Source organism: Serinus canaria, chromosome 4, assembly GCF_022539315.1.
Source record: "Serinus canaria isolate serCan28SL12 chromosome 4, serCan2020, whole genome shotgun sequence".
NCBI lineage: Eukaryota > Metazoa > Chordata > Aves > Passeriformes > Fringillidae > Serinus > Serinus canaria.
The window spans coordinates 70,806,299-70,830,280 of NC_066317.1; the positions used below are offsets into that span (position 1 = coordinate 70,806,299).

Below are 23,982 nucleotides of genomic sequence, written 5' to 3' on the forward strand. Positions count from 1 at the left end.
GGCAGGTGGGATTTTACCATTTTGGTGCCCCCAGGAAACTCCATTTGCCTTATGATCAGTGAGGCTGATCAATAATTCCCTGCTGGAGCTCGGTAAATCCCCTGGGCAGGCAGAGCCCAGGCAGACCAGGGGAAGGAGAACCAGGAAAATGAGATGAACTGAAGGACACAGAGCAAGATTCCATGCCCTGAACTCCCCAGCTTTGCTTCGTGGCATTTGTACAGACCCAGGACTGACCTGGGAGGAGGAGCAGCCCCTTCTTTCACCCTTCCCATTCCCATCAGCCTCAAGGCTAAATCCCATGTGCTTCATCACCAATGGGCATCCTGGCAGGAGGGAGGGCAGAGGGGCATTTCGCCCTGGTGGAAAAACTCGGTTTTTTGCTATGGACAGAAGGTTTTCAGTACCCAATGGGCACTTGAGAGGAAAGCAGCCAAAGCTGGATGGATGGCGAGGGCAGGGGCAGCAGCTGTGCACATGCCATGAGGGAGCTCAGGAGAGCATAAACAGCCACAAGCTCTCCTGGCAGGCACAGAAAAGGCATTTCTTCTGCAAGCATGGGGGGAATGATGGAGCCAAAATCAGCACTGGGTGCAATGTGGGTGCAGCTCTGAATTTCCAGCTGGGGCAGGTCGTGGGTGCATGGAACCCTTTGCCCTGGCCACACCCGACACCAGCAGTCACTCCCCCAGCATCCCAGAGAGCCAAGGCTCCCAGCAGCTCGGGCTGGGCTCTCTGGGACCAGGGGAAGGAACAGGAGCTGCAGCACGGCGTGGAGCAGCCTCCTCGGAGCGAGCCCAGCTGGGCACAGCCCTGCCAGCAGCAGAGGGGGCCAGCAGCAGAAGGGGCCAGGGCTCACCTTCCCACACACACACACGCCCTTCGCCTTCCCGCAGTGCTCACCTGGTCGTCTGCTGGCCAAGGGGCTTCTCAGCCGGCCGTGTCTCCCTGGGCAGAACCAGGAGCGCCGAAGCTTCCCCAGGCTGCGGGCACGGGCAGGGCCGGGCGGCGGCGCGGCGGGCGGGGACCCCCGCGGGGGGCCGGGGGCGGCCACACGGCTCGGGGTTAGTGGCAGCCGCGAGGAAAGGGGTGGAGAAGGCCAGGGGCTGGCTGACATGCAGGGGGGTAGCGTTAGTGGGCTGCAAGCCGTGCCCGGGGGCTTCCTCCTGCAGGCTGCAGAAGCTGAAGTCGCCCTGCTCAAGCTTTTCAGGCAGCACAGCTTGGACAGGGACAGGGGCTGGGGGCTTCTCCACGAAGGGGTTGCTCGGGGAATTGGGGCTCAGCGCCAGGGTAAAAGGGTTTCTCAGGGCTGAAGCTCCCTGTGTGTGCCTCTCTGCCCTATCTGGCTTCCAGAAATCGGCTTTCTTGAAGTCTACCCTGCTCTCTGCCCAGTGCCCCTCGCTGGCGGGGGTCCTGCCCTGCTCTGCCTCCTGGGGAGGGGCGCGGGGCTTGGGCTGCCCTCCTGCTCGCCCCTCGCGATCCTGGCAAGCCAGCTCCAGCTGGGATGGCCTCTGCCTGTGTTCTGACCTTTGGGGCTGCGGGTGTGGATGCCCAGCTGCCTCCTGCTCTTCCAGAGCTGTCCAGCTGGTCGGCTGGCCCAGATCTAGCTTGGAAGGTGGGTTTAGTCCTGAAATACTGGGCTCCTCAGGGAACAGCTCCTGCTTGGAGGCCGTTTCCCAGTTGGCACTGTCTGTGGCCCCCTGAGGGGATAAACGGGGCTGGCTCCAGCTCTCCTCAGCACCCGACCGGTCCAGTCCATCCAGGGAGAACTTGGATACGCAAGTCTCAAACCGCTCTGCCACATCTGTCTCGTTCATCTCTGATGGGCGTTCCCCCACAGAGGTGTCCCCTGTCCCCAGCCTGCCGGCTCCTGTCTCCAAGCCAGCTGCTGAGTCCACAGCAGCAGCTCCGGCACCCTCGGATGCTGCGAACTCTCTCCCGGCTTCATTGGCGGCCGCTCCCGGGGCGGGCAGGCTGGGAGGCGCCGGCACGGAGGGCTCGCTGCTCCCACGGCTCCTGGGCAATCCCATTTCTGCTCCTGGGTCCTCTGACTCTTCCCATGGCTCCTGCTTGCCTCGCTGGCTGCCACCAGGCTCCTCGTCCTCGCTGTCCCCCACGGCGCCCGCGGCTGCGAACCGCCGGGGGGGTTTGGGGGGCGGCCCGGCCAGGCCGGGCGGCGGCTCCTGGGGCCCTGCCCACGGTGCCAGCACCACGCGCCTCTCGCGGATGTCGGAGCTGAACTGCAGCAGGCCCTCGCTGGCCTCCAGCCGCATGCTGGCCTGCAGCCGGAAAACCGAGCTGCGGATGTCCAAGGCGCCCTGCGGGCCGCCCCCGGGCTCCGCGCCCGTCTCGGGGAACCTCCGCCCCGCCGCGTCCCTCGGCACCCGCGGGGGCACGGCCGCCACGGAGCCGCCGCGCGGGGCCTCGGGGGCCGGCTCGGGGGGGTAGGAGCTCCGGGGCAGCACACAGGAGGCAGCACGGGACGAGCTCTGGCCTTCGATGGTGCCCTCGCCCAGGAAGGGCGGGCGCGGGCCGAAGGGGCCCTGGGGAGCCGCGCGCTCCCCGGCGCTCTCTGAGGGCCCGGCGGCGCTCTCCGTGGCTATGGTCATCCAGCCGTTCGTCCCTGGGCCGCAGGACTCCTCCTCACCGCTGTCCCCCGCCTCCCTAGCGCTATTTTCAGTGCTCAGTGCCGTCGACACCTCTTTGTCCCCGGGGTTGCCCGAGGCAAAGGCGGCTGTCCAGACCATGGGCGTGCTGCTTTTCCTCCTCCTGGCCATGGAGCCTGCGGACACCGGGCTCAGCACGTCCTCGATCACCGTGGCCTCCTGGGTGGTGCTCACCAGGTTGGCCCCCACGTCTAGAGCGGAGAAATTTGTCCAAGAGCGGAGAGCCGCAGGGATTTCAGCGGCCTTTTCGTACACTTTGGAGCCCTTCTGGCAGGGCGGCTCCGCTGAGCTCTCCGTCGGGCTGGCTCTGGGGTCATCGATGAAAGCCATGCCCTCTGCTGCCACCGAGGCAAAGAAGCTCTCCTTGTTCCGCTCTGGTTTGAGCCTGCTGGTGGCAAAGGCATCGAAGGTGTCGTCCCACTCCGAGGGCAGCGGGGGGACGGCGGGGTCGGTGTCGGCCGGAGGGAGCTCTCCCGGTGCTGGGGGACTGGTTTCTGGCACGGGGACACCAACGCTCTGGGCTGGAGACTCCCTCTGGGGCTCTGTCTGCCTTGGGGAGCCAGAGGGACTGCAATCCTCAGAGGAATAAAAGCTCTCAGCGACCTCGGGTGCAGCACGCGGCCCAGGCGGGAAACTAGAGAGAAAGTGAGTAGGTGAAGGAGAATTTAGTACCTGGTCAGCGAGGAGCTCCTCAAAGAAGGGATTGCTCTGCAGGGAGTTGAGGAATGGGTTGGTGGGGGCCAAGCACCCGGCCTGTCTGTCTCCAGGAGCAGGAGGGAGGTTAGAGCTCGGCATGCTAGCAGGAAGGGCAGCGGGGCACGGGGCAGGGGAGCAGGGAGCACAATGAGAAGGAGCATCTGAGCTGGTTTCTACCTGAGGAGACACTTCCAGGCTGTGGAGGGAAGACAGAACAGTCCTCCTGGTTAATGCTGTGACAGGGCTGGAAGCACACACCACACACACCACAGTCGCTCCAAGCAGTGCAATGACCAATCCATGCCTGGCTCTTGTTAGGCACAGCAATGATTATGGAGTCACGGCGTGGAAAGGGCATGCAGACACCCAGGAAGGGGTGGCCCTGCTCCCAGGACACTCCTCCACATTCCCCTTCTGCCCAGGAGCCAGAGAGGTTTCCCCACCTCTTGCAGCCCAAGGTGAGTTTGTCCCAGTGCTGGTGGCACCGGGGGCAGGTGGAGCACGAGGAGCAGCCCGGGCTCATGGATCAGGGTCACCTGAATCAGTCCAGGCACACAGAGGAGCCTTTCCCAGTTCACCCCAGTGCCTCCTCACTGGTTTGCCAGCATGACCAGCAGGGGAGCACACACACATGGAGCTCACGCTGGCACAGGAGGGAGGGACAGGGCTGAGGGAGGCCCAGGAACCAGAGCCCAGCAGGAGGGAGCACGTGGCCAGGACAGGACTCTGTCCCCACTCTGGACTCTGTCCTGCCTCCCATATGTCCCTTGTCACATCACTTCTGCCCAAGATGCCTGAAACCCCAGGGGGGATCCCAAGGTGGAAGGGATTCGGCACACCTGGAATTCAGAATCTCACCCCAAGTGAGGCTGACAGCACCCTGCTGCCTGCTCAAGCAGGACTGAGGGACCTTTCTGTGGGATTTCATTGATCTTCCTTGGGAACAACTGCAGCAATGTGGAGTCACCACCCCACGGAGGCTCACCAGGCTCAGAGGTTTTCACATCACAACGGGGGGTGTGATGTGGACACCCCACATCCATCTGGTGCTCTGACTGCCAGGCTCCCTCCTCTGGGCCCATGCCCTTGCCTCACCCTTGGGAGGAGCAATCCCATCCCCAGGACAGGGGACCTGGCCCTGCCCCATAACAGATCCCATGGGATTGATGCCTCCTGCACCACAGAATTCCAGAGAGTCCCCCTCTTGGCTGGGCAGAGATATGGGTGTGGATCAGCCAGCTCTGGGCACACCAAGGTTTAAGAAGGAGTAAATTAATTGTTTTGCCAAAGTGCCTGGGATATGTCCAGTCCTGGGGCTCCACCCTGAGATATCCCTGCCCAGCTGCAGGGAGGGATTGCAGGTGGCACTGCAAGATCACAAAGTTGCTTGGACAACTATTTCCATGTTACTGTGCATCCACCAAGCGCCTCAGACACATTTTAAAGCACAAAATGCCACCTTGAGGCAAGAGCTGACGCTGGTGATGGTGCAGCTGGTTGGTCCCAAAGCAGGGAGGGCATCGAGCTGGCAGCACCTTGGCCCACGAGTGATGCCCCCACCATGGGCACCCCCTGCTCCCACTCCTGGCAGCTGCAGAGCCCCTTCCCACATCCTGCTCTGAGCAGCTCCTTGGAAAGGTGCCCAATGAAGCCATCCATGCCACCAAAGTCCCCCGTGCCAGTCTGGGGACAGGGAACACTCCTGGCTCTGCTCCAGCACCCACAGGACACCACTGAAGAGACCTGGCAGCCCAGGGACAAAGAAAAGCCTGGACCCCTTCGCCCTGACTGAAAGCTTCAGCTCCCTTGGGGCACAGCCAGCCCGTGGGTGCCCTCTCCTGCTGTCACAAAGCAGCCGTGGTGGCTGTGCCCAGCCTGGTCCCCACAGGGCCCCACCCTGCTCCGGGGGCCAGGGAGGAGCAGCCAGGAATGCCCCCAGAGCTGCAGCCCAGCTCCTCCTGGGAGTTCTGAGCTCTGGGTGAGCACACAAAGTCTCCAGAAGTTTTGGGAGAAGCTGATGGACCCTGAGGCACAAAGCATCCCAGACTGGCAGCCACTGTGCGTGGAGAGAAACCTCTCCTGGCATTCCCAGCCTGGAGATCAGCAGAGGGTTGGACATTTTTCCCCAATCCTCCTCGAATCTGAGCTCCCCAGAAGAGGGGAGCAGCTGCTCAGTACCTGACCACTCAGCTGGATGAGTTCACAACCTCCACAAATAGATTTTAACAGGGCAAGCCATGGCAAATTTTCCTTCCCAGCTGGAAAGGGAAGGTGACAAGGGAAGGTGACAAGGTCCAACCACCAGGATTCCAGGGTGGCTGCAAGAGGCACACAGCCCTGCCCCACCTCTGCTTGTCCTGCTGGCACTGCTTCCATGTTTTGCTCCAGACTGAGATCCATCCTTTGTGCTGAGTAAGAGCAGCCAGGGCCTGATCCAGCTCTGCTGGGCTCCAGCTCTAAAAGGCTGCAGAGCATTAATCAGCTGCACTGATTAACGAGCACTGACTGTGCCAGCTGCCAGAAGCTGAGTGGGTGAAGTTTCCCCCTCAGGGAGGGCTGATGCCAGAGCAGCAATTCCAGGCACCTGGGACTGCACCAATCCCCACCTGCACAGGTGCAGGAACAGCTTCAGGGCCTCCTCACACCCTTGAGATGATCCTGTCTTCATTCCCCAGGTCACCATGGAATGGTTTGGGTGGGAAAGGGCCTTAAGGATTATCCCATGCCACCCCATTCATGGCAGGGACACCTCCCACTGTCCCAGGTAGATCCAAGCCCCAATGTCCAGCCTGGCCTTGGGCACTGCCAGGGATCCAGGGGCAGCCCCAGCAAATCTGGGAATTCCAGCCCAGCCCCTGCCCACCCTCCCAGACAGCAATTCCTTGCCCAGATCCCAGCCCAATCTCCCCTTTCCCAGTGGGAGCCATTCCCTGGCTCCTGTCCCTCTGTCCCTTGTAAAATCCTGATGGGGCTCAGGAGGTGCTGGACCTGCTGATATTGGCTAAATATGTAAAAACAGAACTTGAATCCATCTTTGTTGGATTCTCATTTTCCTCCTTCAGCTCCACTGTGGGAATTTCCTTTCTGCTTCTCAACCCCATTCCTGCTGGGACCCACTGGGGTTTGTTCAGGGGCTCTTGCCTGCAAATTCCATGCAGAACTATCATGGAATGTTTAGGTTGGAAAAGCCCTCTAAGACCATCAAGTCCAACCACTCCCAGCACTGCCAAGGTCACCACTGACCTCTGTCCCCAGGTGTCACATCCATAGAGCTTTTAAAGCCCTCCAGGGATGGGAACTCCACCCCTGCCCTGGGCAGCTGTGCCAGGGCTGGACAAACCTCGATAGGAAGAAATGTTCCCAATATTCAGCCTGACCCTCCCCTGGCAAAGCCTGAGGCCGTTTGACAATCTGTGACTTTCCACTGGGATTTCAAACTGCAGCGTCACCGTCCCACCCCATTCCTTGGGATGAACATCCCTGCTTTGGCCACCACCTGGCACTGGCAGGAGCCTTGCTCTGAGCCCAAAATGCCCTTTCCCACCCTCCCGGAGGGAGGGAGCTGGAAGTGCTGGGTGAAAGCAGGAGTGGAGCACGGCAGATTCCTCTAGAGGGAAACCTACACTTGTCTGATGGAAGCAGCTCTGTGCAGCACTGAAACGCTGACTCACCCTCCTCCTCCTCCTGCTGCTGCTCCTCCTTCCCCTCCCATTCCCAGCACACGGCTCCGCCAGCCAAAATAAATCTCGGGTACCTCCCTGCCCTCATTTATTTGTTTGGCAGCACTTCACAGACGCCTTTGAGCCTCGCAGCAATAAAAAAAAAAGGAAATAAAATATTGCTGAGCAACCCCCTGATGGAAAAAGTCTATTGGAAACAGCTTGTTCAGTGCAGGAAGATTTCTCCCTCCGGATCCCAGCCTGCTCTCAGGCTGAGCTGGGCTCTGCAGGGCCCAGCCTGGCTCTCAGGCTGAGCAGGGCTCTGCAGGGCCCAGCCTGGCTGCAGCAGGGTGAGCAGGGCTCTGCAGGGCCCAGCCTGGCTGCAGCAGGGTGAGCAGGGCTCTGCAGGGCCCAGCCTGGCTGCAGCAGGGTGAGCAGGGCTCTGCAGGGCCCAGCCTGGCTGCAGCAGGGTGAGCAGGGCTCTGCAGGGCCCAGCCTGGCTGCAGCAGGGTGAGCAGGGCTCTGCAGGGCCCAGCCTGGCTCTCAGGGTGAGCAGGGCTCTGCAGGGCCCAGCCTGGCTCTCAGGGTGAGCTGGGCTCTGCAGGGCCCAGCCTGGCTCTCAGGGTGAGCAGGGCTCAGCAGGGCCCAGCCTGGCTGCAGCAGGGTGAGCAGGGCTCTGCAGGGCCCAGCCTGGCTCTCAGGGTGAGCAGGGCTCTGCAGGGCCCAGCCTGGCTGCAGCAGGGTGAGCAGGGCTCTGCAGGGCCCAGCCTGGCTCTCAGGGTGAGCAGGGCTCTGCACCTGCAGAAGAAAGCAGCACATGGGAAGGGCAGGGAGGGAGGCAGCCCTGCTGTGCTGAGGGCAGAGCTGTGCTGCAGCTCAAGGGAAATCCCTCCAGGAGGGTTGGCTCTGGGGGTGTGCCGTGGGTGCTACTCCCGAGCTGCTCTTGGCCCCATTTTCTCACAGACAGAGCTCCCCTGGGTGGAAAGGCACAGGATGGAGTTGCTGGAGCCTCCTGCAGCAGGATGGAGGTGCTGGAGCATCCTGCAGCAGGATGGAGTTGCTGGAGCCTCCTGCAGCAGGATGGAGGTGCTGGAGCATCCAGCAGCAGGATGGAGGTGCTGGAGCATCCTGCAGCAGGATGGAGGTGCTGGAGCATCCAGCAGCAGGATGGAGGTGCTGGAGCATCCTGCAGCAGGGTGGAGGTGCTGGAGCATCCAGCAGCAGGATGGAGGTGCTGGAGCATCCTGCAGCAGGATGGAGGTGCTGGAGCATCCTGCAGCAGGGTGGAGGTGCTGGAGCATCCTGCAGCAGCTCCAGACTGGGCAGGGATCAGGAACCTCCTCCCACCGGCAGGAGCAGGGCTGGCACAGCTGGAATTGTGCAGGAAGGAACAGCAGCCCAGGACATTTTTGTACAGGGTGGGAGCACCAGAGGGAAGGAGTCAGGGAATGTGTTTTAAATAGGAAATCCAGAGGTGGAAGGACTGGGTTTCTCTATAATAAATCACCTATAACAATCCATAAATGATCTGTAATAATTATCTGTGCAATAACCACTTTGCTCTTCCCTTGTGCCTCACCTGTCCATCATCCCCATTCAAATGGACAGATCTTCCTTTACAGACATTTGCCCTCAAAACCATGGGAATTTAACAAAATAGCAGAAATCTGGGCAGTAGGAACCCAGGGACATGCCAACTTCAGCCCCAATTCCCATTTCAGGAGTGAGAGTGGGGCTGTGCTGCTCCTGGATGGTTCCAAAGCACATCAGGGCTGAGCTGGTGCCAGCTCTGGGTCCAGCTCCCCATCCTGCCTCCTGTGCATCCCTGGGAGAGGCAGGCTCAGCAGCACAGAGCCATTTTCCAGCCCCACACTGACCCCACACCATCCCTGGGGCTGCTCCAAGGCAGGGCCAGAGCTGCACAAGCCCTGTGCCACAGCTGTGACCCTGATGGCTCCCATGGACGCATCCCTGCTTTCACACCATGGCCTTCATCTCCCTCTTCCTCTGCTCTCAGGGTCCTGCTGGCTTTGGAGGGGCTGCCACAAGCTCCATGCTCCATGGAGCACTGCCAGCCAGGCCAAGGACTCTGCTCCAGCCACTCCAAGCCTTGCTCCCATTCCCAGCCCTTAGGAAAGGCACTTTTTAGGAGCACATGAGGAAGAGGGAGGAACTGAGTCAATATTTGGCCTCAATGCTGGATCCAAGGGTATGGGCTCTGGGAAGGGGCTTGAACCTGAGAATGGAGCTGGTGCCCCTGTTTTTATAGGACAGAGCCCAATTTCCTCTCCCTCCTGCTGCCAGGCCTAAGATGCAGCCCCATTTTATCACCAGGATTCTCCACAGGAAGCAGGAGCTGCAGAACTCTGATAACATTGGAGGAAACCCTGGAAACATGTAAAGGATTGTTTCAGCCCCAGGCTTTGCCTCAAATAAACCTGCTGAGCCTCTTCCTTACACACAGCCCTTAACCACTGACATTCAAAGCAACAACCCCCAACCAGGCTTTTATTCAGCCTCCAAAGAGCAAACACCATCTTCCTACTGCTCCATCCCCTCCAGAATCAAAGCCTGGAGCTCCAGGGATTAGCAGGGAGCAGGGCTGGTAAGCAGAGCCTTTGGGACCTGCTTCCCTGTGAAGAATCAGGGAAAATGGGGTGTAAATAAGGGCTGAAGGCAGAAATGCCCAGTTCTGTCCCCAGGGAGAGCACAGACAGGTTTGCAGAGCCAGCTCCCACACTGAGGGCTCAGCAAAACCCACCCAGCACACAACAAAACCCTCTTTATAAAGCTCCAGTTAAACCCAGCCCAAAGCTGCAGCTCCTTATTTTGGGAAGGGTGTGTTTGGCAGAGCAAGTGGGTAGAGATGAGCTGTGCCAGGCTGGGCTTTGCTGTAGGCAAACTCCAATCATCCTTCTAATTACAGACCTTTTAACTAATTGCAGGCTGAGGCTTCTGGGCTGGGAAAGTGACTGATTTTGATGCCTTCTCACCACCTTCAGCTCTGGGTTAAACTGGGCCTATCCAAGGTGGACATAGAGATGAGAGGGTGCTGCTGGCAGAAGTACCCAGAGTCAGGAGAGCAGGAGGGGAAAAGTCCTTCCTGCAAATATGTCAAGACTTAAACCTGCTCAGTTCAGAGGCTGCTTCTCCCCAGAGCAAGGGTTAACTCAGCTCTAGGAGTGACACTGCTACTGAACAGCCACAGATGGACATCAGAGAACCCCCAGAGATTACACAATGTGGAATGGTTTGGGCTGGAAGGGATCCTAAATTGGGATTTAGTGCCACCCCTGCCATGGCAGGGACACCTCCCAGGCTGCTCCCAGCCCCAGTGTCCAACCTGGCCTTGGACATTCCAGGGATCCAGGGGCAGCCACAGCAAATTTGGTAACTCCAGCCCAGCCCCTGCCCACACTGCCAGCCAGGAATTCCTTGCCAAGACCCCTTCTGACCCTGCCCTCTGGCACTCTGAAGCCACCAAGACCTAAAACAGTCTTCCACAGCCTTGACCTGAACCACCAGCTTGGCCCACGAGGTCGTTCACTGGAAGGAAGCAAAACGAAATCAGAGAGGTCAGTTGTCTATAACTAAAACAAGTAATGATGTCCTAATGAATGGCCAGGAAAACTGAGGCACTGGGAAAGGCAGGGCAGAGACAAACCCTGTCCCTGTGAGGATGGGCAGGGCCTTTCTGCAGCACATCAAGCTCAGTCACCAAAGGATTCCTGAAATGCTCCCCAAAGGTTCTCAGCTGTCCCAGTGCCCAGTCCCTGGACACTGGGAGGGAGAATCCCTTCCCAGCCAGGCAGCTCCAGCATTTCCCCCTCCTCCAGCAGCCACTCCTCCCAGCTCCTCCTCTCAACCCCCCCTGCTCCAGTTCAAGCTCAACTATTTCCCATTCTCAATTGCAAACTGCACCTGAAGCCCACTCAGATGTTCCTAAACACCCAAAAGGGGTTCTGTGAATTCCTCCCCTGCAGCTCGTGCTGCTTGGAATCCATTCCTGGATTTGGGAGAGAAAGCCCCAGCCAGACAAAGTCCTCCAAAGCTTGGAGCAAGGCAGCTCTAAGCTCAGCTCTGGCTGAGCCCGAGATTAAACTGTGAGCACTGAAGTGGATTTAAACAAAGCCATGGAGTGGAACTCTCTGGGAAAGGAGCAAGGCTGGGAATGAGAGCAGGGAGGCAGGGAGCTGTCAGGAAGCAGCAGTGTTTAGGGGCACTCCTGGTGATTATCCACTGGGACAAGGAGCTGAACTCCAGCTGGATCTGACATCCCTGCCTCAAAATCAGAGCATCATGGCCCTGCCTGCCTCCTTCCCAGGACTGCCAAGAGGGGACAACCTGCTGGCTTCTCACCCATTTCCCAAGGAAAAGGAGAAAACCCAGTGGCTTCTCACCCATTTCCCAAGGAAAAGGAGAAAACCCAATGGCTTCTCACCCATTTCCCAAGGAAAAGGAGAAAACCCAATGGCTTCTCACCCATTTCCCAAGGAAAAGGGGAAAACCCAATGGCTTCTCACCCATTTCCCAAGGAAAAGGGGAAAACCCAATGGCTTCTCACCCATTTCCCAAGGAAAAGGAGAAAACCCATGGCTTCTCACCCATTCCCAAGGAAAAGGGGAAAACCAAGTGGCTTCTCACCCATTTCCCAAGGAAAAGGGGAAAACCCAATGGCTTCTCACCCATTTCCCAAGGAAAAGGAGAAAACCCAGTGGCTTCTCACCCATTTCCCAAGGAAAAGGCCCCAGAGAGAGATGCCAAGGGCAGCTCCATCCCATCCCATCCCATCCCATCCCATCCCATCCCATCAGTGCTTCCCTGGCTGCCTCAGGCACTTGTGGAGGCACTGCCTGGACACAGCAGGATTTTTAAGCCTTGATTTTTTTATTCTAGGCCTTAACCAGCAGGTTTCTTATCCCAAAATTAGAAAGAAAAATCAAGAGAACGATCTTGAGTGGGAATGCTCTGTCCTTCCTCAAGGACAGGGTGCAGGGACCAGAGTCCTTCAGGCTCATGCACAAACCCTGCCCTGGGATGTGACCCCAGACCACTGCCAGGGCTTTGAGTCTCCTGGGAATCCCAGAATCACAGCATGGTTTGGGTTGGAAGGGACCTTAGGGCCCATCCCCTTCCACCCCTGCCATGGACAGGGACCTTCCACCATGCCAGGGCGCTCCAAGCCCCATCCCTGGGACACTGCCAGGGACAGGGAATGCCAGGGGTGCAGCACAGCAGCCCCCAGACCTCACACTTGTCTCTCCTGCCTGCCCCTTCCCAGTGCTGGACTTTGTGGGACTGAGCTCCAGTGGGATGAGATATTGCTGATGTTCCTGGCCCAGGGGAGCAGCTCCTGCCTGTCCCAGTGTCCCCAGCTCTGCCGGTGCAGCCTCAAGGCCACCACGAGCACGACACCTTCCCATGGAAAGGAGGAATCTTGGGGCTGGTGCTGGAGCCAGGCTGAGGGATGTGCTCATCCCCTCACAAGTTTAACCCATGTGGGAGCCAGGTTTTGAGGAATAAACCAGGAGTGCCCTCTTCATTAAAGGAGGCTCAGACTGAACTCAAATCCTTCTGCTTAATAAATGAGGTTAAAGTCAGCCCAGATTAGAAAATCCCTCTAATAAACCAAGCCTGCAAACCAAAGCAGCTCTGAATGCTGGTTGTTTTCTCTGGCTGGTTCTAACCCCATTTCCTGCCTCTCACTGACACCACCCTCGACCTCTGGACTGCCAGCTCAGCTCCAGGGGGGACATGAGTGATAAACTCCTCACAGGAACAGCAAAAACACCACAAACCCCCAGGATTGGGAGGGATGAATCACCAGACAAAGCAAGAACAGTTAGAGATTCATAACTGGGAGAAGGGAAGGCTGGGTGGGATGGGAAGGGGAAAGAGCAGGGTTGGGATTAGTTACTTTGGGAATATTTATGATATCTCATGTAACCAAAGTGCTGCACCCTGACCAGACCCTATGGGGGGTGTGGGGTTCATAACAGGAATGTGATTACAAATCCCAGTATCCCACATCCCAGCCTGACTGCCAGGGAAGCTTTTTAGCTCATTAAAGGATAATGAATCTCCATTTTGAGGCCACAGAACCACTTGGTGTGACCACACTGAGCCTCACCTCTGCAGAGGGAAACCTCTCCGTGGAGGGGATCCCTCCCTTTCCTGAGAGCAAAACACATCCCACATCCAGAGATGGTTTCTGGCAGAAGCCAGGAGAGGATCCAGGAAAATCCCCTTCCCTTTGAGACCTTTAAGAGCAAGGAAGCATTTCCCCTGCTCTGCCCTTGCCTGAGCATTCCCAGGAGCACCCAGGAGCCGCTGGAGACAGGAATCTGGGGCAGAAATCACCAGCCTGGACCTCCACACCCCCTTGCACTGACCTGGGTTTCTGAGGGGACTCTTTGGGCTCCTTGGACCCAAACCAGCCGCTGCTCTTACTCCTCTCATCCCCCGCGGCCGAGGCGTGGACGGGGGTCCCTCTGTCCCCCTGGCCTTTGCCCCCGTGGTGGAAGAAGCCTCCCTTGGCTTTCTTGTCCTCCTTCCTGGTGTCCTCGGGCGCTCTGTCCTTGGCTGGCTCCGTGGGGAAGCCCAGAGCAGGCGCAGCCGGGCTGGCTTTGCCCTCCAGGCGGGTGCTCTCCTCCATCCTGGCCCTGCCCAGGTGGTTGCTGAGGGTCACGGCCTTGGTGGACACCTTGAGCTCTTCCTGCAGGGCCAGGCTGGGAGGGGATGGGATGAACCTGGGCTCGTCCCTCTGCTGGGCCCTCTCCAGGCTGCCCAGCCCCCAGGGCACCTCGTGGGGCTCGGTGTGCAGGGGGGTGAAGCCCAAGGGCTCGTCCTGCCTGCGGGGCACGGGCAGGGGGGCAGAGCCGGGCGGGTTCCGGGGCGCTGCCTCCTCCCCGTACACGTGGCTGCCGTTGATGCACAGGGACGAGCGGGAGGTGGGGTCCCTCCTGGGCTGGGGGCTCGGCGGGGCTCTGGGCTCCAGCTCTGCGGGGCTGACCTGCGACACGTCGTCGCTGAACGCTCTCTTGTGGCTCAGCTTGGGCGAGGCCAGCAGCTCCTTCACTGCGGGGGGCAAACACACAAACAGGTCAGGCCATCCTTGTCTGCCACCTGGACACGCCAAAGAGAGCTGGGAAACCACCCCAACCTTCTCCCTGCTGCAGGATTATGATTAAATCCTTGGAATGCAAAGCACAGCTCGCTGCTGTGTGGCCACACTGGGGACACAAAACTGTCCCCGAGCACAGCAGGGGAAGACCCCCTGAGGAGGCTCTGCAAGATGACAAACCCATTGTCTGAGCTTGACAATAAATGCAAGGAACTCAACTCCTCAGAAGCTCCTTAAAGGGTTTGAAAGCTTCCATGTGATGTATGAGCTTGCACTGAACAAGAGGTGATGGGGCCAAGAGCTCCAGGCCACTGCTTGGTGTGATGAGCCAGGAGGGCCCAGTGCCTGCCTCTCCCTCCCACTGCCTCGAGGGTTGGACTTGATCATCTTAAAAATCTTTTCCAACCTTAACAATTCCATGACTCTATGACCTCGTGGCTGCTGCCAGTTTTTGGGGGTAAAAGTCATGGAGAACCCGTGGAAAACAACTGACAGCTGCTCGCCCCTCCCAGCTGGAGATGCTGCTTCCTTCATGGAACTGTGGAATGGTTTGGGCTGGAAGTGACCTTAAAGACCACCTAGTTCCAGTCCCCTGCCATGGGAAGGGAAGCTCCCAGTAGCTGGAAGACTCAGGCCAAGGATGATGGAACCAGCACAGGAATTTCACCAGCAGAAGCCACAGGGCCTCCCTGGGGACTCCCACCCAACCTGGCAATGTGCTGTCTCAGCCAACTGAACCATTTAATGATGTATTTGTTTCCAAGGGAGAATTAATTCCCTACAATGGCCTTTTTTGTTTGTAAATGATTGCCCTGGGAGTGCCAAGAGCTCAGATTGTTTTAATCACCGGGGCGGCCCTGCTTGGGCTTTGCCTGCTAGCGGAGGCGGCTCATTAGAGAGAGAGAGAGAGCAGTGACCCAGGGCAGGGCCAGCCCAGCCCAGCCCAGCCCAGCCCAGCCCAGCCCAGCCAGGGCCCTCCTGACAGGGACTGCCCCGAGGGGCTGAAAGGAACAGCCCTGAGGAACCCCCAGACCCTGGGAGCTCGTGGTGCAGGCATGGAGAAGCAAAATCTGGGATGTTCCTCCTGTTCTGGCAAACACCTCAGTGCCAGCACACAGGTCTCAGGGGGTTTGTGCAGGATGTCACCTCCTAGTGACACCCTGGAGCAGAGGAGGCTCAGGGGGGACCTTATGGCTCTGCACAAGTCCCTGCCAGGAGGGGACAGCCAGGGGGGTCGGGCTGTGCTCCAGGGAACAGGGACAGGAGAGGGAACGGCCTCAGGCTGGGCCGGGGGGGGCTCAGGGTGGATATTGGGGTATTGGATATTGGATATCTCCTTCCTTCCTGGAGAGGGCAGGGCTGGAGTCCCCATCCCTGGAGGGATTTCAAAGCCCTGTGGCTGTGGCACTTGGGGACATGGGGCAGTGCTGGCCTTGGCAGTGCTGAGGGAACAAATGGACTCCATGATCCTGGAGGGCTTTCCCAACCTGAACAATTCCGCATTGCTGGTTCCACATTCCTGGAATTGGAGTAACCAACTCCCCAGTCCCTGGTTCTGTGGCTGGGTAAGCACTCAGTTAACAGAGCAGCAAGGAAGTCTCAGCAGCCCCTTGCACAGAAAGGAAGGGGAGCCCGGGGGATTATCCCTGATCCTCTTACCAGAGCGCTCGGTGGACAGGCTGCTGTGTCTGCTGGGGGACTTGGGCACCTCGGGCACGGTGCCCGCCAGGCTCAGGCTGGCAGAGGAGATGGTGCTGTCGGAACCCAGCGACGTGCTGGACTGCGTCAGCGACGACCTGCGCAGCTTGTTCTTCAGGAAGAAGCCCTTCAGCTTGGACTTCTTGCCCCCCAGCTCGAAGTCATCCTCCATGTCCAGGGCTGCCATGCTGCTGGGGATGATGGCAGAGGCCGACTCCAGGTCGTACTTCTTCTTGCCTGTCACCTTGTCCTTGAGCTTCCCGAAGGGCGAGCGCGCCTTGTCCTTCACGGACAGGTCGAACATGCTGGCGGTCAGGCTGTTCCGGGTGAACTGCAGGCTCACCAGGATCTCACCACGCTCCTTCTCCTTCTTCCCAGCCTTGGAGTGCAGCTTGTGCCACCTGCAGCCACAGGGGAGACACAAGGGAAGGGCCCTCTGTCACCTCCCAGAGCCACAAACCAGCAGAACTTGGAGGAGAGAAGGCACCAGGGTTATCTAGCACGAGTTCCTCCAGGGAAAGGGAGAACTACCCAGGAGTCCCCATCCCTGGAGGTGTCCAAGGAATGCCTGGATGTGGCACTCAGTGCTTTGGGCATTGGGGATTTGACTCGGTGATCCAGGAGGGCTTTTCCAGCCTCAGTGATGCTGGGATTCTAAGCCAAGTGTCCCAGGTATCACCTAAACCCCAAGTCAGAGACACAAACACCACACAGAGAGGTGGCACACGGGACCTGACCCCTCCCTGGTGCACCTGGGAGGTGGCACACAGGACCTGACCCCTCTTTGGTGCACCTGGGAGGTGGCACACAGGACCTGACCCCTCCCTGGTGCACCTGGGAGGTGGCACACGGGACCTGACCCCTCTTTGGTGCACCTGCAGCTCCATGTCCATCCCTGTCCCCACCCCACATGCTGCCCTTCTACTGAACAGCCTGGGAAACAGCAGCTCACTGAGGCCTCCAGCCAGCACTGGGATTCTGCAGGCAGAGCTGGGAGCTGTGTTTGGAAGGAGACAAAGGCACCAGCTGGAATGTCCCAGAGCCAGTGACTCAGGGATCCTCTCAGCAGAGACTGACCCACAATGGCAAAGGAGCTCAGCAGCATCCATTCAATCAACTTCCTGCCAGACCTGCTGGGTCTCACTCCAACAGAGACACTCAGGAGTGCCTGGAAGTGTCCTTGGATCAAGTGCTTTAAAGGGTGATGCCTCCCAGGAGTTCTTTGGGGCAGCAGCAGCAGCCGAGCAGCTCCAATCCCACCCAACACAAGCCCACCCTTCCCAGGCTGCTGATCTGGGGGCAGGTTCCAGAAGGAGCTATTGGCCATGCCCAGCACAAAGCTCCCACTGATTCCAGAGGATTCCTGGGAATGCTTCCCACTGTCCCACCCCACACAAAACCCCTAACACACACTTTGCTCCAAAGCTGCCCATGGAAATGGGGGAACACTGGAAAAGCCTCCAAACCACTCCCTGCACAAGGCAAAAGCACCCCCAGGCTCCCTTTAGGGGCTGGTGCTCCCTCAGGGAATGGCCTGGGAGCTGGCAGGGCACGGAGCAGCCCCTGGAATGGGATGGCAGAGGGGTCTGGACTCCTGCCAGAGGGGAGGAAGGGTGGCACTGGGGACACCAAAGCAAAGACACAGCCAGAGCCACCCCCTGGTTCTCCACTCCCACATTCCAAAGGGGCAGCACCAAACACAGGCCTCCAGGGAACTGTGCTTCCCTGATCTTTCCCAAAAATCACTTCATCCCCACGGGATGCCCCATCTCTGCCAGTCCAGGCACCACTTCCCAGGGGTGCAGCAGGATGAGCAGGACCCCAGCACAGCCACGGCCCTGAGCCTGCCCAGATCCAAGTATTACATGAATTTCTGATTAAAATTCCCCTGAACAAGGCCCAAGGAAAGCTCCAGGCTCAGGACAGATCCTGTTTCTCCATCTTGTGCTTCCTGGGAGCAATGGGAGCCGAAGACACTTTTGACATGCGCTAACAATTTTCCAGAAAATAAAAATCCCAGGGGTGTCTTACATCCACCTGGAGGATGAAGTCACTGAGAAGAAAAAAAATAGGGAAGGAAAATGGGATGGGATGGGATAATGGGATGGGATGGGATAATGGAATGGGATAATGGGATGGGATAATGGGATGGGATAATGGGATGGGATAATGGGATGGGATAATGGATGGGATGGGATGGGATGGGATGGGATGGGATGGGATGGGATGGGATGGGCTGGGATGGGCTGGGATGGGATGGGATGGGATGGGATGGGCTGGGATGGGCTGGGATGGGATGGGATGGGATGGGATGGGATGGGATGGGATGGGATGGGATGGGATGGGATGGGATGGGATGGGATGGGATGGGATGGGATGGGATGGGATGGGAGCAGCAGGTGCATCAGGAGAACACTTCCCAAAGGACTGGAGGGGAAGAGGCTGCCTGGAACATCCCCCAGTACATTCTCCACTTGAAGGAGGAGCTGGAAGCAGCTCAGGAGGGAAGGGCTGCAGCAGCCTGGCAGCTGGGGAGTGAGAGCCTGGGGGGCTGAGTCACTGCATGGGAAAGACAAAGAACTCCTGAAGGGAATTTGTGTGCCTTACATCATCCCATGGAAAAAACCAGGGAGGAACTGGGGAGATCAACACAGGGAAAGGCAGGAGCTCCCCAGGAGTAGCTGGAACAGCCTGGGTGTGCCCCCAGCATCCCCCAGCCCCATGAGCGTCCAAGGGGATTCGGGGGCTGAGCCTGAGCTGCCCCAAACGCAGCTGTTCAAGGCAGAACCTCTGCTTCTGCTGGGACTCAGGAGCTATTTCTGGTTCCCAAGACCTCATCAGCAGTCGGGGCTACACCTCCAACAGGCACGGGGCTATTTTTAGGCTGAGCTCTCAGTTTGTGGCACAGGAGGAGGGTTTGGGAGGATCCAGCTGCTCCATGTGCTTGGCTTTTTTATGAATAGGAAACAGGAGGTACTAACTGCTGGGATGCAGCAGGACAGAGGGGTCAGGGAGGGAACAAGTCCCAGGCAGCAACTCACAAACTCCAGCTTTCCACCAGGAACCCCCTCCCACAGCCCAGGGTTTCCCAAATTCCTCCCAGGAGCTGTCCTGGGGGGATGCTGGGAGGGGTCTCTGGGCTGGGGCCACCCAAGGTCACATCCTGGAGAGGAACACGATGTTTTCTATGGGATAGACAACCCACCTGGAAAACAAACATGAGATCCCTTTTCCAGGTCTGAAGGAGCAGAACTGGGTTACATCAGTCAGCTCTGGAGCAGGGGAGGGAGGGAGCTGCGCCAAGCACACCCAGCCCCAGGGATCCACCAGGATCTGCTTCCTGGGGGGGTTGGAGGCCACAGCTGGGATCCAGCCCCTCGCTGCACAGCACACCCAGGACAAGCCACTCACCTCCAGCCACCCGCTCAGGGGGACCCTCCCAAGGTTTGGAGGGGTCCCAGCCCCACACAGCCTTTGCAGGTTACAAAATTTCAGTTCAAATGCAATGAAACCCTGTCCCAGAGCCAGAGCTGGTGGGGAGCAGGAGCAGGATTGCTGCAGGTGAGGAGATGTGTCCCAGCCTGTGCTGCTTCCCCTGCTCCCTACAGCTGGAATGTACTTCCCAGAGGAGGAGATCTCCTGATCAGCATCCTCTGCTCCCTGGAGAGCTGCTTCTTTTTGCTCCTTTTCCCCAGCTCCTGCCCCCTGCCCTGCCAGGTGATGTCCTGCTGACACACCGAGAGCTTGGGGACACTTCCAGGATGACACCTCCAGGGAATGGAGAGCCCAGGGACACCTCCAGGGTGACACCTCCATGGGACACCTGCAGGGTATCACACCCAGGCAGAGCAGCCCCAGCCAGATGGAAGGCACAAGTCACAGGCTGGGACATTCTCTTTGCTAACAAATGTGCCTTGTCCCTGTGACCCTGCAGAGAGCCAGCACTGCTGGGTGCATCCCCAGAGAGAGGCACCCCAGATCTGTCTGCCATGCAGGCAGGGCCTGGAGAGCAGCCTGGGGAGGCTGAGGGGAGGAAGCAGAGCAAACCCAGCCAGGAGAGCCTGGCAAGGGGAAGCTGCTGCAGGCTCTGGGGAGGCTCACAGGGAGCTGGGGGGCTCTGCAGCTCCTGCTCCTGGGCTGTCCCCCGGATCAGGAGCAGCCCCGTGTGGCAGAGGCTCCCCAGCCCCCACGGTGGGGCTGTGCACACTCATCTAGGTCAGGCTGGTTAACGAGCACAGCCCAGCCCTCCCAGACACCCGAGAGTGGCTCTGCTCCTCCCTGCTCCCCCTGGGAGGAGAGGAGCAGCGCCAGGGGCAGCCTGGGGAGACAGCCCAGCTGCTTTTACATCTGCTGTTGCCAGGATCAGGGCAGGCACAGGGAGCGCACACAGAGCTCCCAAAACCACAGCTGTCCTTGTCCTGCAGCATACCAGGGTAGGCCAAGGGCAAACAGGAGCACAGGAACGTGATTATGGGGGAAAGTGACCCCACAATGGATGAGAATGGCATGGATTTGCTCAGGACAAACACCTTCCCTTCTCCTCTGGGCTTCATCCTCCCCTGGGCAGCAGGGGACAGTCCAGGGAGGCACAGAGACACCCCTGGCCCATGAAACATTCATGGAGCTACACGGGGAATGCCTGGGCACTGCTCTCTCCCCACCAGTGAGAAACCTCTCGGGGTTTGGGAGCACTGGGCTGACCATGAGCAGGACATGGCATGAGCAGGACACAGCCAGCCCCCAGGATGCCATGAGCAGGACATGGCATGAGCAGGACACAGCCAGCCCCCAGGATGCCATGAGCAGGACACAGCCAGCCCCCAGGGTGGCATGAGCAGGACACAGGCAGCACACCTGGGATGGCATGAGCAGGACACAGCCAGCACACCAGGGATGGCATGAGCAGGACACAGCCAGCCCCCAGGGTGGCATGAGCAGGACACAGCCAGCCCCCAGGGTAGCATGAGCAGGACACAGCCAGCCCCCAGGGTGGCATGAGCAGGTTATTCCCTAGGAGGACAGGGGTTATCCCAGGGAGGATCACCTTTGCCCTCCGATGGCTCTGGCTGGAGTCCCCAGGATTCCCCTCCAAGCTCCAGCTCAGCTGCACCTCCTGTGCCCACCAGCCCTGCTCAGCACACCCTGGGCACCAGGAGCTCCAGCTTCCCTCTCAGACTGGTCCCAGCAGGGAGTTCAAAGGAATTTTCTGGGGAAGGGAAGTCCCTTGGTGACCCCTGGGGTTCAGGGATGCACCAGGGAAGGAGGCACAGCTGGAGCATTTCTGGAGCACTTCCACTTCAGGTGCTGCCCCAAAGGCTCCCAAAAGCACTGAGCACTGTCAGGGCAGGCCAGGTTCACCTTAAGCAGCAGAAATCCTCCTGCCCTGCCCAGCTCAGAGCTGCAGTCAGACACAGACACATCCCAGCCCAGAGCCAGAGGCTCTTCCCAGACAGCTCCAGGCTGGCATTTCCTGCTGATTCATCCCTGCAGCAAGGTCAGCCTGGCTGGGCAGGAGAGCCCTGAGCCTTCAGTCAAGGATTGCTGCTACAGGGACAGAGCAGGGCAGGGCATGGAGAACCAATGCAGGGCAAACACTGAGGCCAGCCCCTCCTGGCACAGCCCCCTGAGAGCCCAGCACAGGGACACTTCCCTGCAGCTGAGGCAGCTGGGCTGGGAGGAAGCTCACCTAGCCGGGAGGGGAAGCACAGGGTGGAAAACAAGCCAGCCCCGGGGAATTCTGTGCTTTTCTGTCTGGCTCTGTGTTCCTGCCCCAGCTTCCCCTGCCAGTGCTGGGAAGCTTTTCTGCAGGGCTGGTTCCCGTGCTGGTTTTGGATGGCTGATGCTGCCAGGTGATCCCTGAGAGCTGCTGAAAGCACAGATGGAAAATAAACACAGGCTGGTTCCCGGAGGATGGAGCAGCCGAGGTGGGGAGTTCATCCCTCCAAATGCTCTTCCCAGCAGTGCTCACAAACAAGGCTGCAAGGAACCAAGCCCAGCTCCTCACACAGCCAGAGCCCAGCCCTGCTCCTCCAACGCAGAGCAGGAGCTGTGTGGAAGGGCAGGGAGCCCTGGGACACCAGAGAAAATCCCAGGTGAGAAAAATCCCAGCACGGACTGGCACTTGCCAAAGGGCTCATCCCAGCACTCAGAGGCCAGGAACAGAGGTGTTGTCACTCCAGTGGGAATCAGTGGCAGGAACAGCCTGAAAAGCAGGGAAAAGCCAGCCCTGCTGGCTGTGCCAGGGATGGGACAAGGCCTGGCACAGTCAGAGGCAAGCAGGGGATGGCATGGAGGAGACAGCTTTGGGACCAGGACAGACACCAGGGATGGAAAAGAGCTCTGAGCTACCAGGATGGGGCTGGCATGGGAACACGGGCAGCAGCTTCATCCCAAATCACTTTATTTTTGGGATCTGAGGCTTTTCTCTAGCACAGGATGGACAGGTGGGAAGAAGAAGGAGGGAAGATTTCAGGAGCTGTAAAGCAGACTGGGGACAGCAAGAGCAAGAGTCAGAACGTGATCAGCCCAGCTGGATTCACCTGCTCACACTCCACAGCACCCATGGTATATGTCCTCCCAGCTGCCTCCCAATAAACCACCCTCATGGGCACCCAGTGACCTGCCCAGACACCACAACCAAGGGGACAAGGTGACACTGGCAGTGCTGCTGATCCCTGCCCACGAGAACCCAGAGTTAAACCAACATGAGCCCTGAGCTGACTGTGAGACTGCAGAGCGCCAGGGGCTGCTGCACAGGCCCCATGGGAGCAGCTGCTCCTGGCAGCCCTCCAGGGCACAGGGGGCACAGGAGAAACACCCTCTGCTGAGAGTCCTTCCCACTTCAGGCTGGGAGAGGCACCACGGCAGGTGAACACACAGAACCAGCACCCAGAGGCTGGGGAACGCCTGTTCTCCAAAGGGACACCAATGACAGGGCAGGGACACCAATGACAGGGAAGGGACACCAACCCCGGGGCAGGGACACCAACCCCAGGGCAGGGACACCAATGACAGGGATGGGACACTAGCCCTGGGGCAGGGACACCAATGACAGGGAAGGGACATCAACCCCAGGACAGGGACACCAACGTCGGGGCAGGGACACTCCTAATGCCAGGGCAGGGACACCAGTGCCAGGGCAGGGACACCAGCTCCAGGGCAGGGACACCCCCAGTGCCAGGGCAGGGACACCAGTGCCAGGGCAGGGACACCCCCAGCCCCAGGGCAGGGACACCCCCAGTGCCAGGGCAGGGACACCAATGCCAGGGCAGGGACACCCCCAGCCCCAGGGCAGGGACAGCAGCCCCAGGGCAGGGACAGCAGCCCCAGGGCAGGGACAGCAGCCCCGTGGCTCCAGACAGCCTAAAGCACCAGCCAGAGCTGCTCTGGGAGCCGGTCACACAGGGATTGCTCATCCATCACAGCAGCCCCTGCTCTGGAGCGAATGACACACAAAGAAAGGGGAAAGGGCAGGAATCCTGAGCCCAGCAGCAGCTCCACTCCCTCATCCTGGCTGGGTTTGCCAGGGAAGAGCCCCCTGGGAATGCAGAGCTGGGGAGGAGCCCCCGGGCTGCTGCTCCAGGGATGGAGCTCCCAGAGCCCACGTCCCAGGCAGGCTCCTGATGGAGCAGGAGAATTCCAGGGCAGGTCTGAGCACACCTCAGCCAGGCACAGGCTCTGACAGGCCCCAGGCACACAGAGGGGCACAGCAGGGGCTCCAAGGCCATTGCCACCTGGCACTGGAGAGGATGCCAGCTTTTCCTTGGGCTCCTCCAGGAACCACAAGGAGCATCCCCCAAAAGGAGGGGAGCAGAGCCCACCCTGCAGCCAGGCTCTGAGGGACAGGAGGGAGCAGGGAGGCTCCTGGAGCAGCACCAGCTGCCTCAGGCCTGCAGCTGTGCACCAACAGGACTGAGGGGTTTGCCCAGGTTTGTCCTGCAGGTTTTTCTGCAGCTGGAGGCAGTCAGGGCCCTGAAAAATCCACGTGACACAGTGAGAAGCCCGAGTCTGCAGCTTTTTGGGGCTGTAAGATGATGGAGGGTGATGGCCAGTGCTCTCAGCCACCAACACACCAATGTGCCAGATGAGCTAAGCTGGGAGCAGACCACTCAAATATCTTAAAAAATGAGAAAAGCAGAGT

General features: G+C 59.2%; 2 protein-coding genes across 3 annotated transcripts in view; one reads left to right on the forward strand and one right to left on the reverse strand.

Annotated features, from left to right (window-relative positions):
• The window catches only part of LOC103824794 (homeobox protein EMX1), a 169,838-nt gene that overhangs the window by 131,088 nt on the left and 14,768 nt on the right, over positions 1-23,982 (forward strand). The window lies entirely within an intron of this gene.
• Positions 1-23,982, reverse strand: part of RAB11FIP5 (RAB11 family interacting protein 5) — a 36,546-nt gene that overhangs the window by 6,821 nt on the left and 5,743 nt on the right. The window contains exons 2-4 of one of the 2 annotated variants that reach the window (XM_050974137.1): positions 15,804-16,243; positions 13,414-14,098; positions 904-3,300 (exon numbers count right to left, since the gene is read on the reverse strand). In XM_050974137.1, coding sequence (XP_050830094.1) covers positions 904-3,300; positions 13,414-14,098; positions 15,804-16,243 — 3,522 coding nt within the window. The remainder of the gene's footprint in view (positions 1-903; positions 3,301-13,413; positions 14,099-15,803; positions 16,244-23,982) is intronic. The other variant, XM_050974139.1, reaches the window with a different exon arrangement.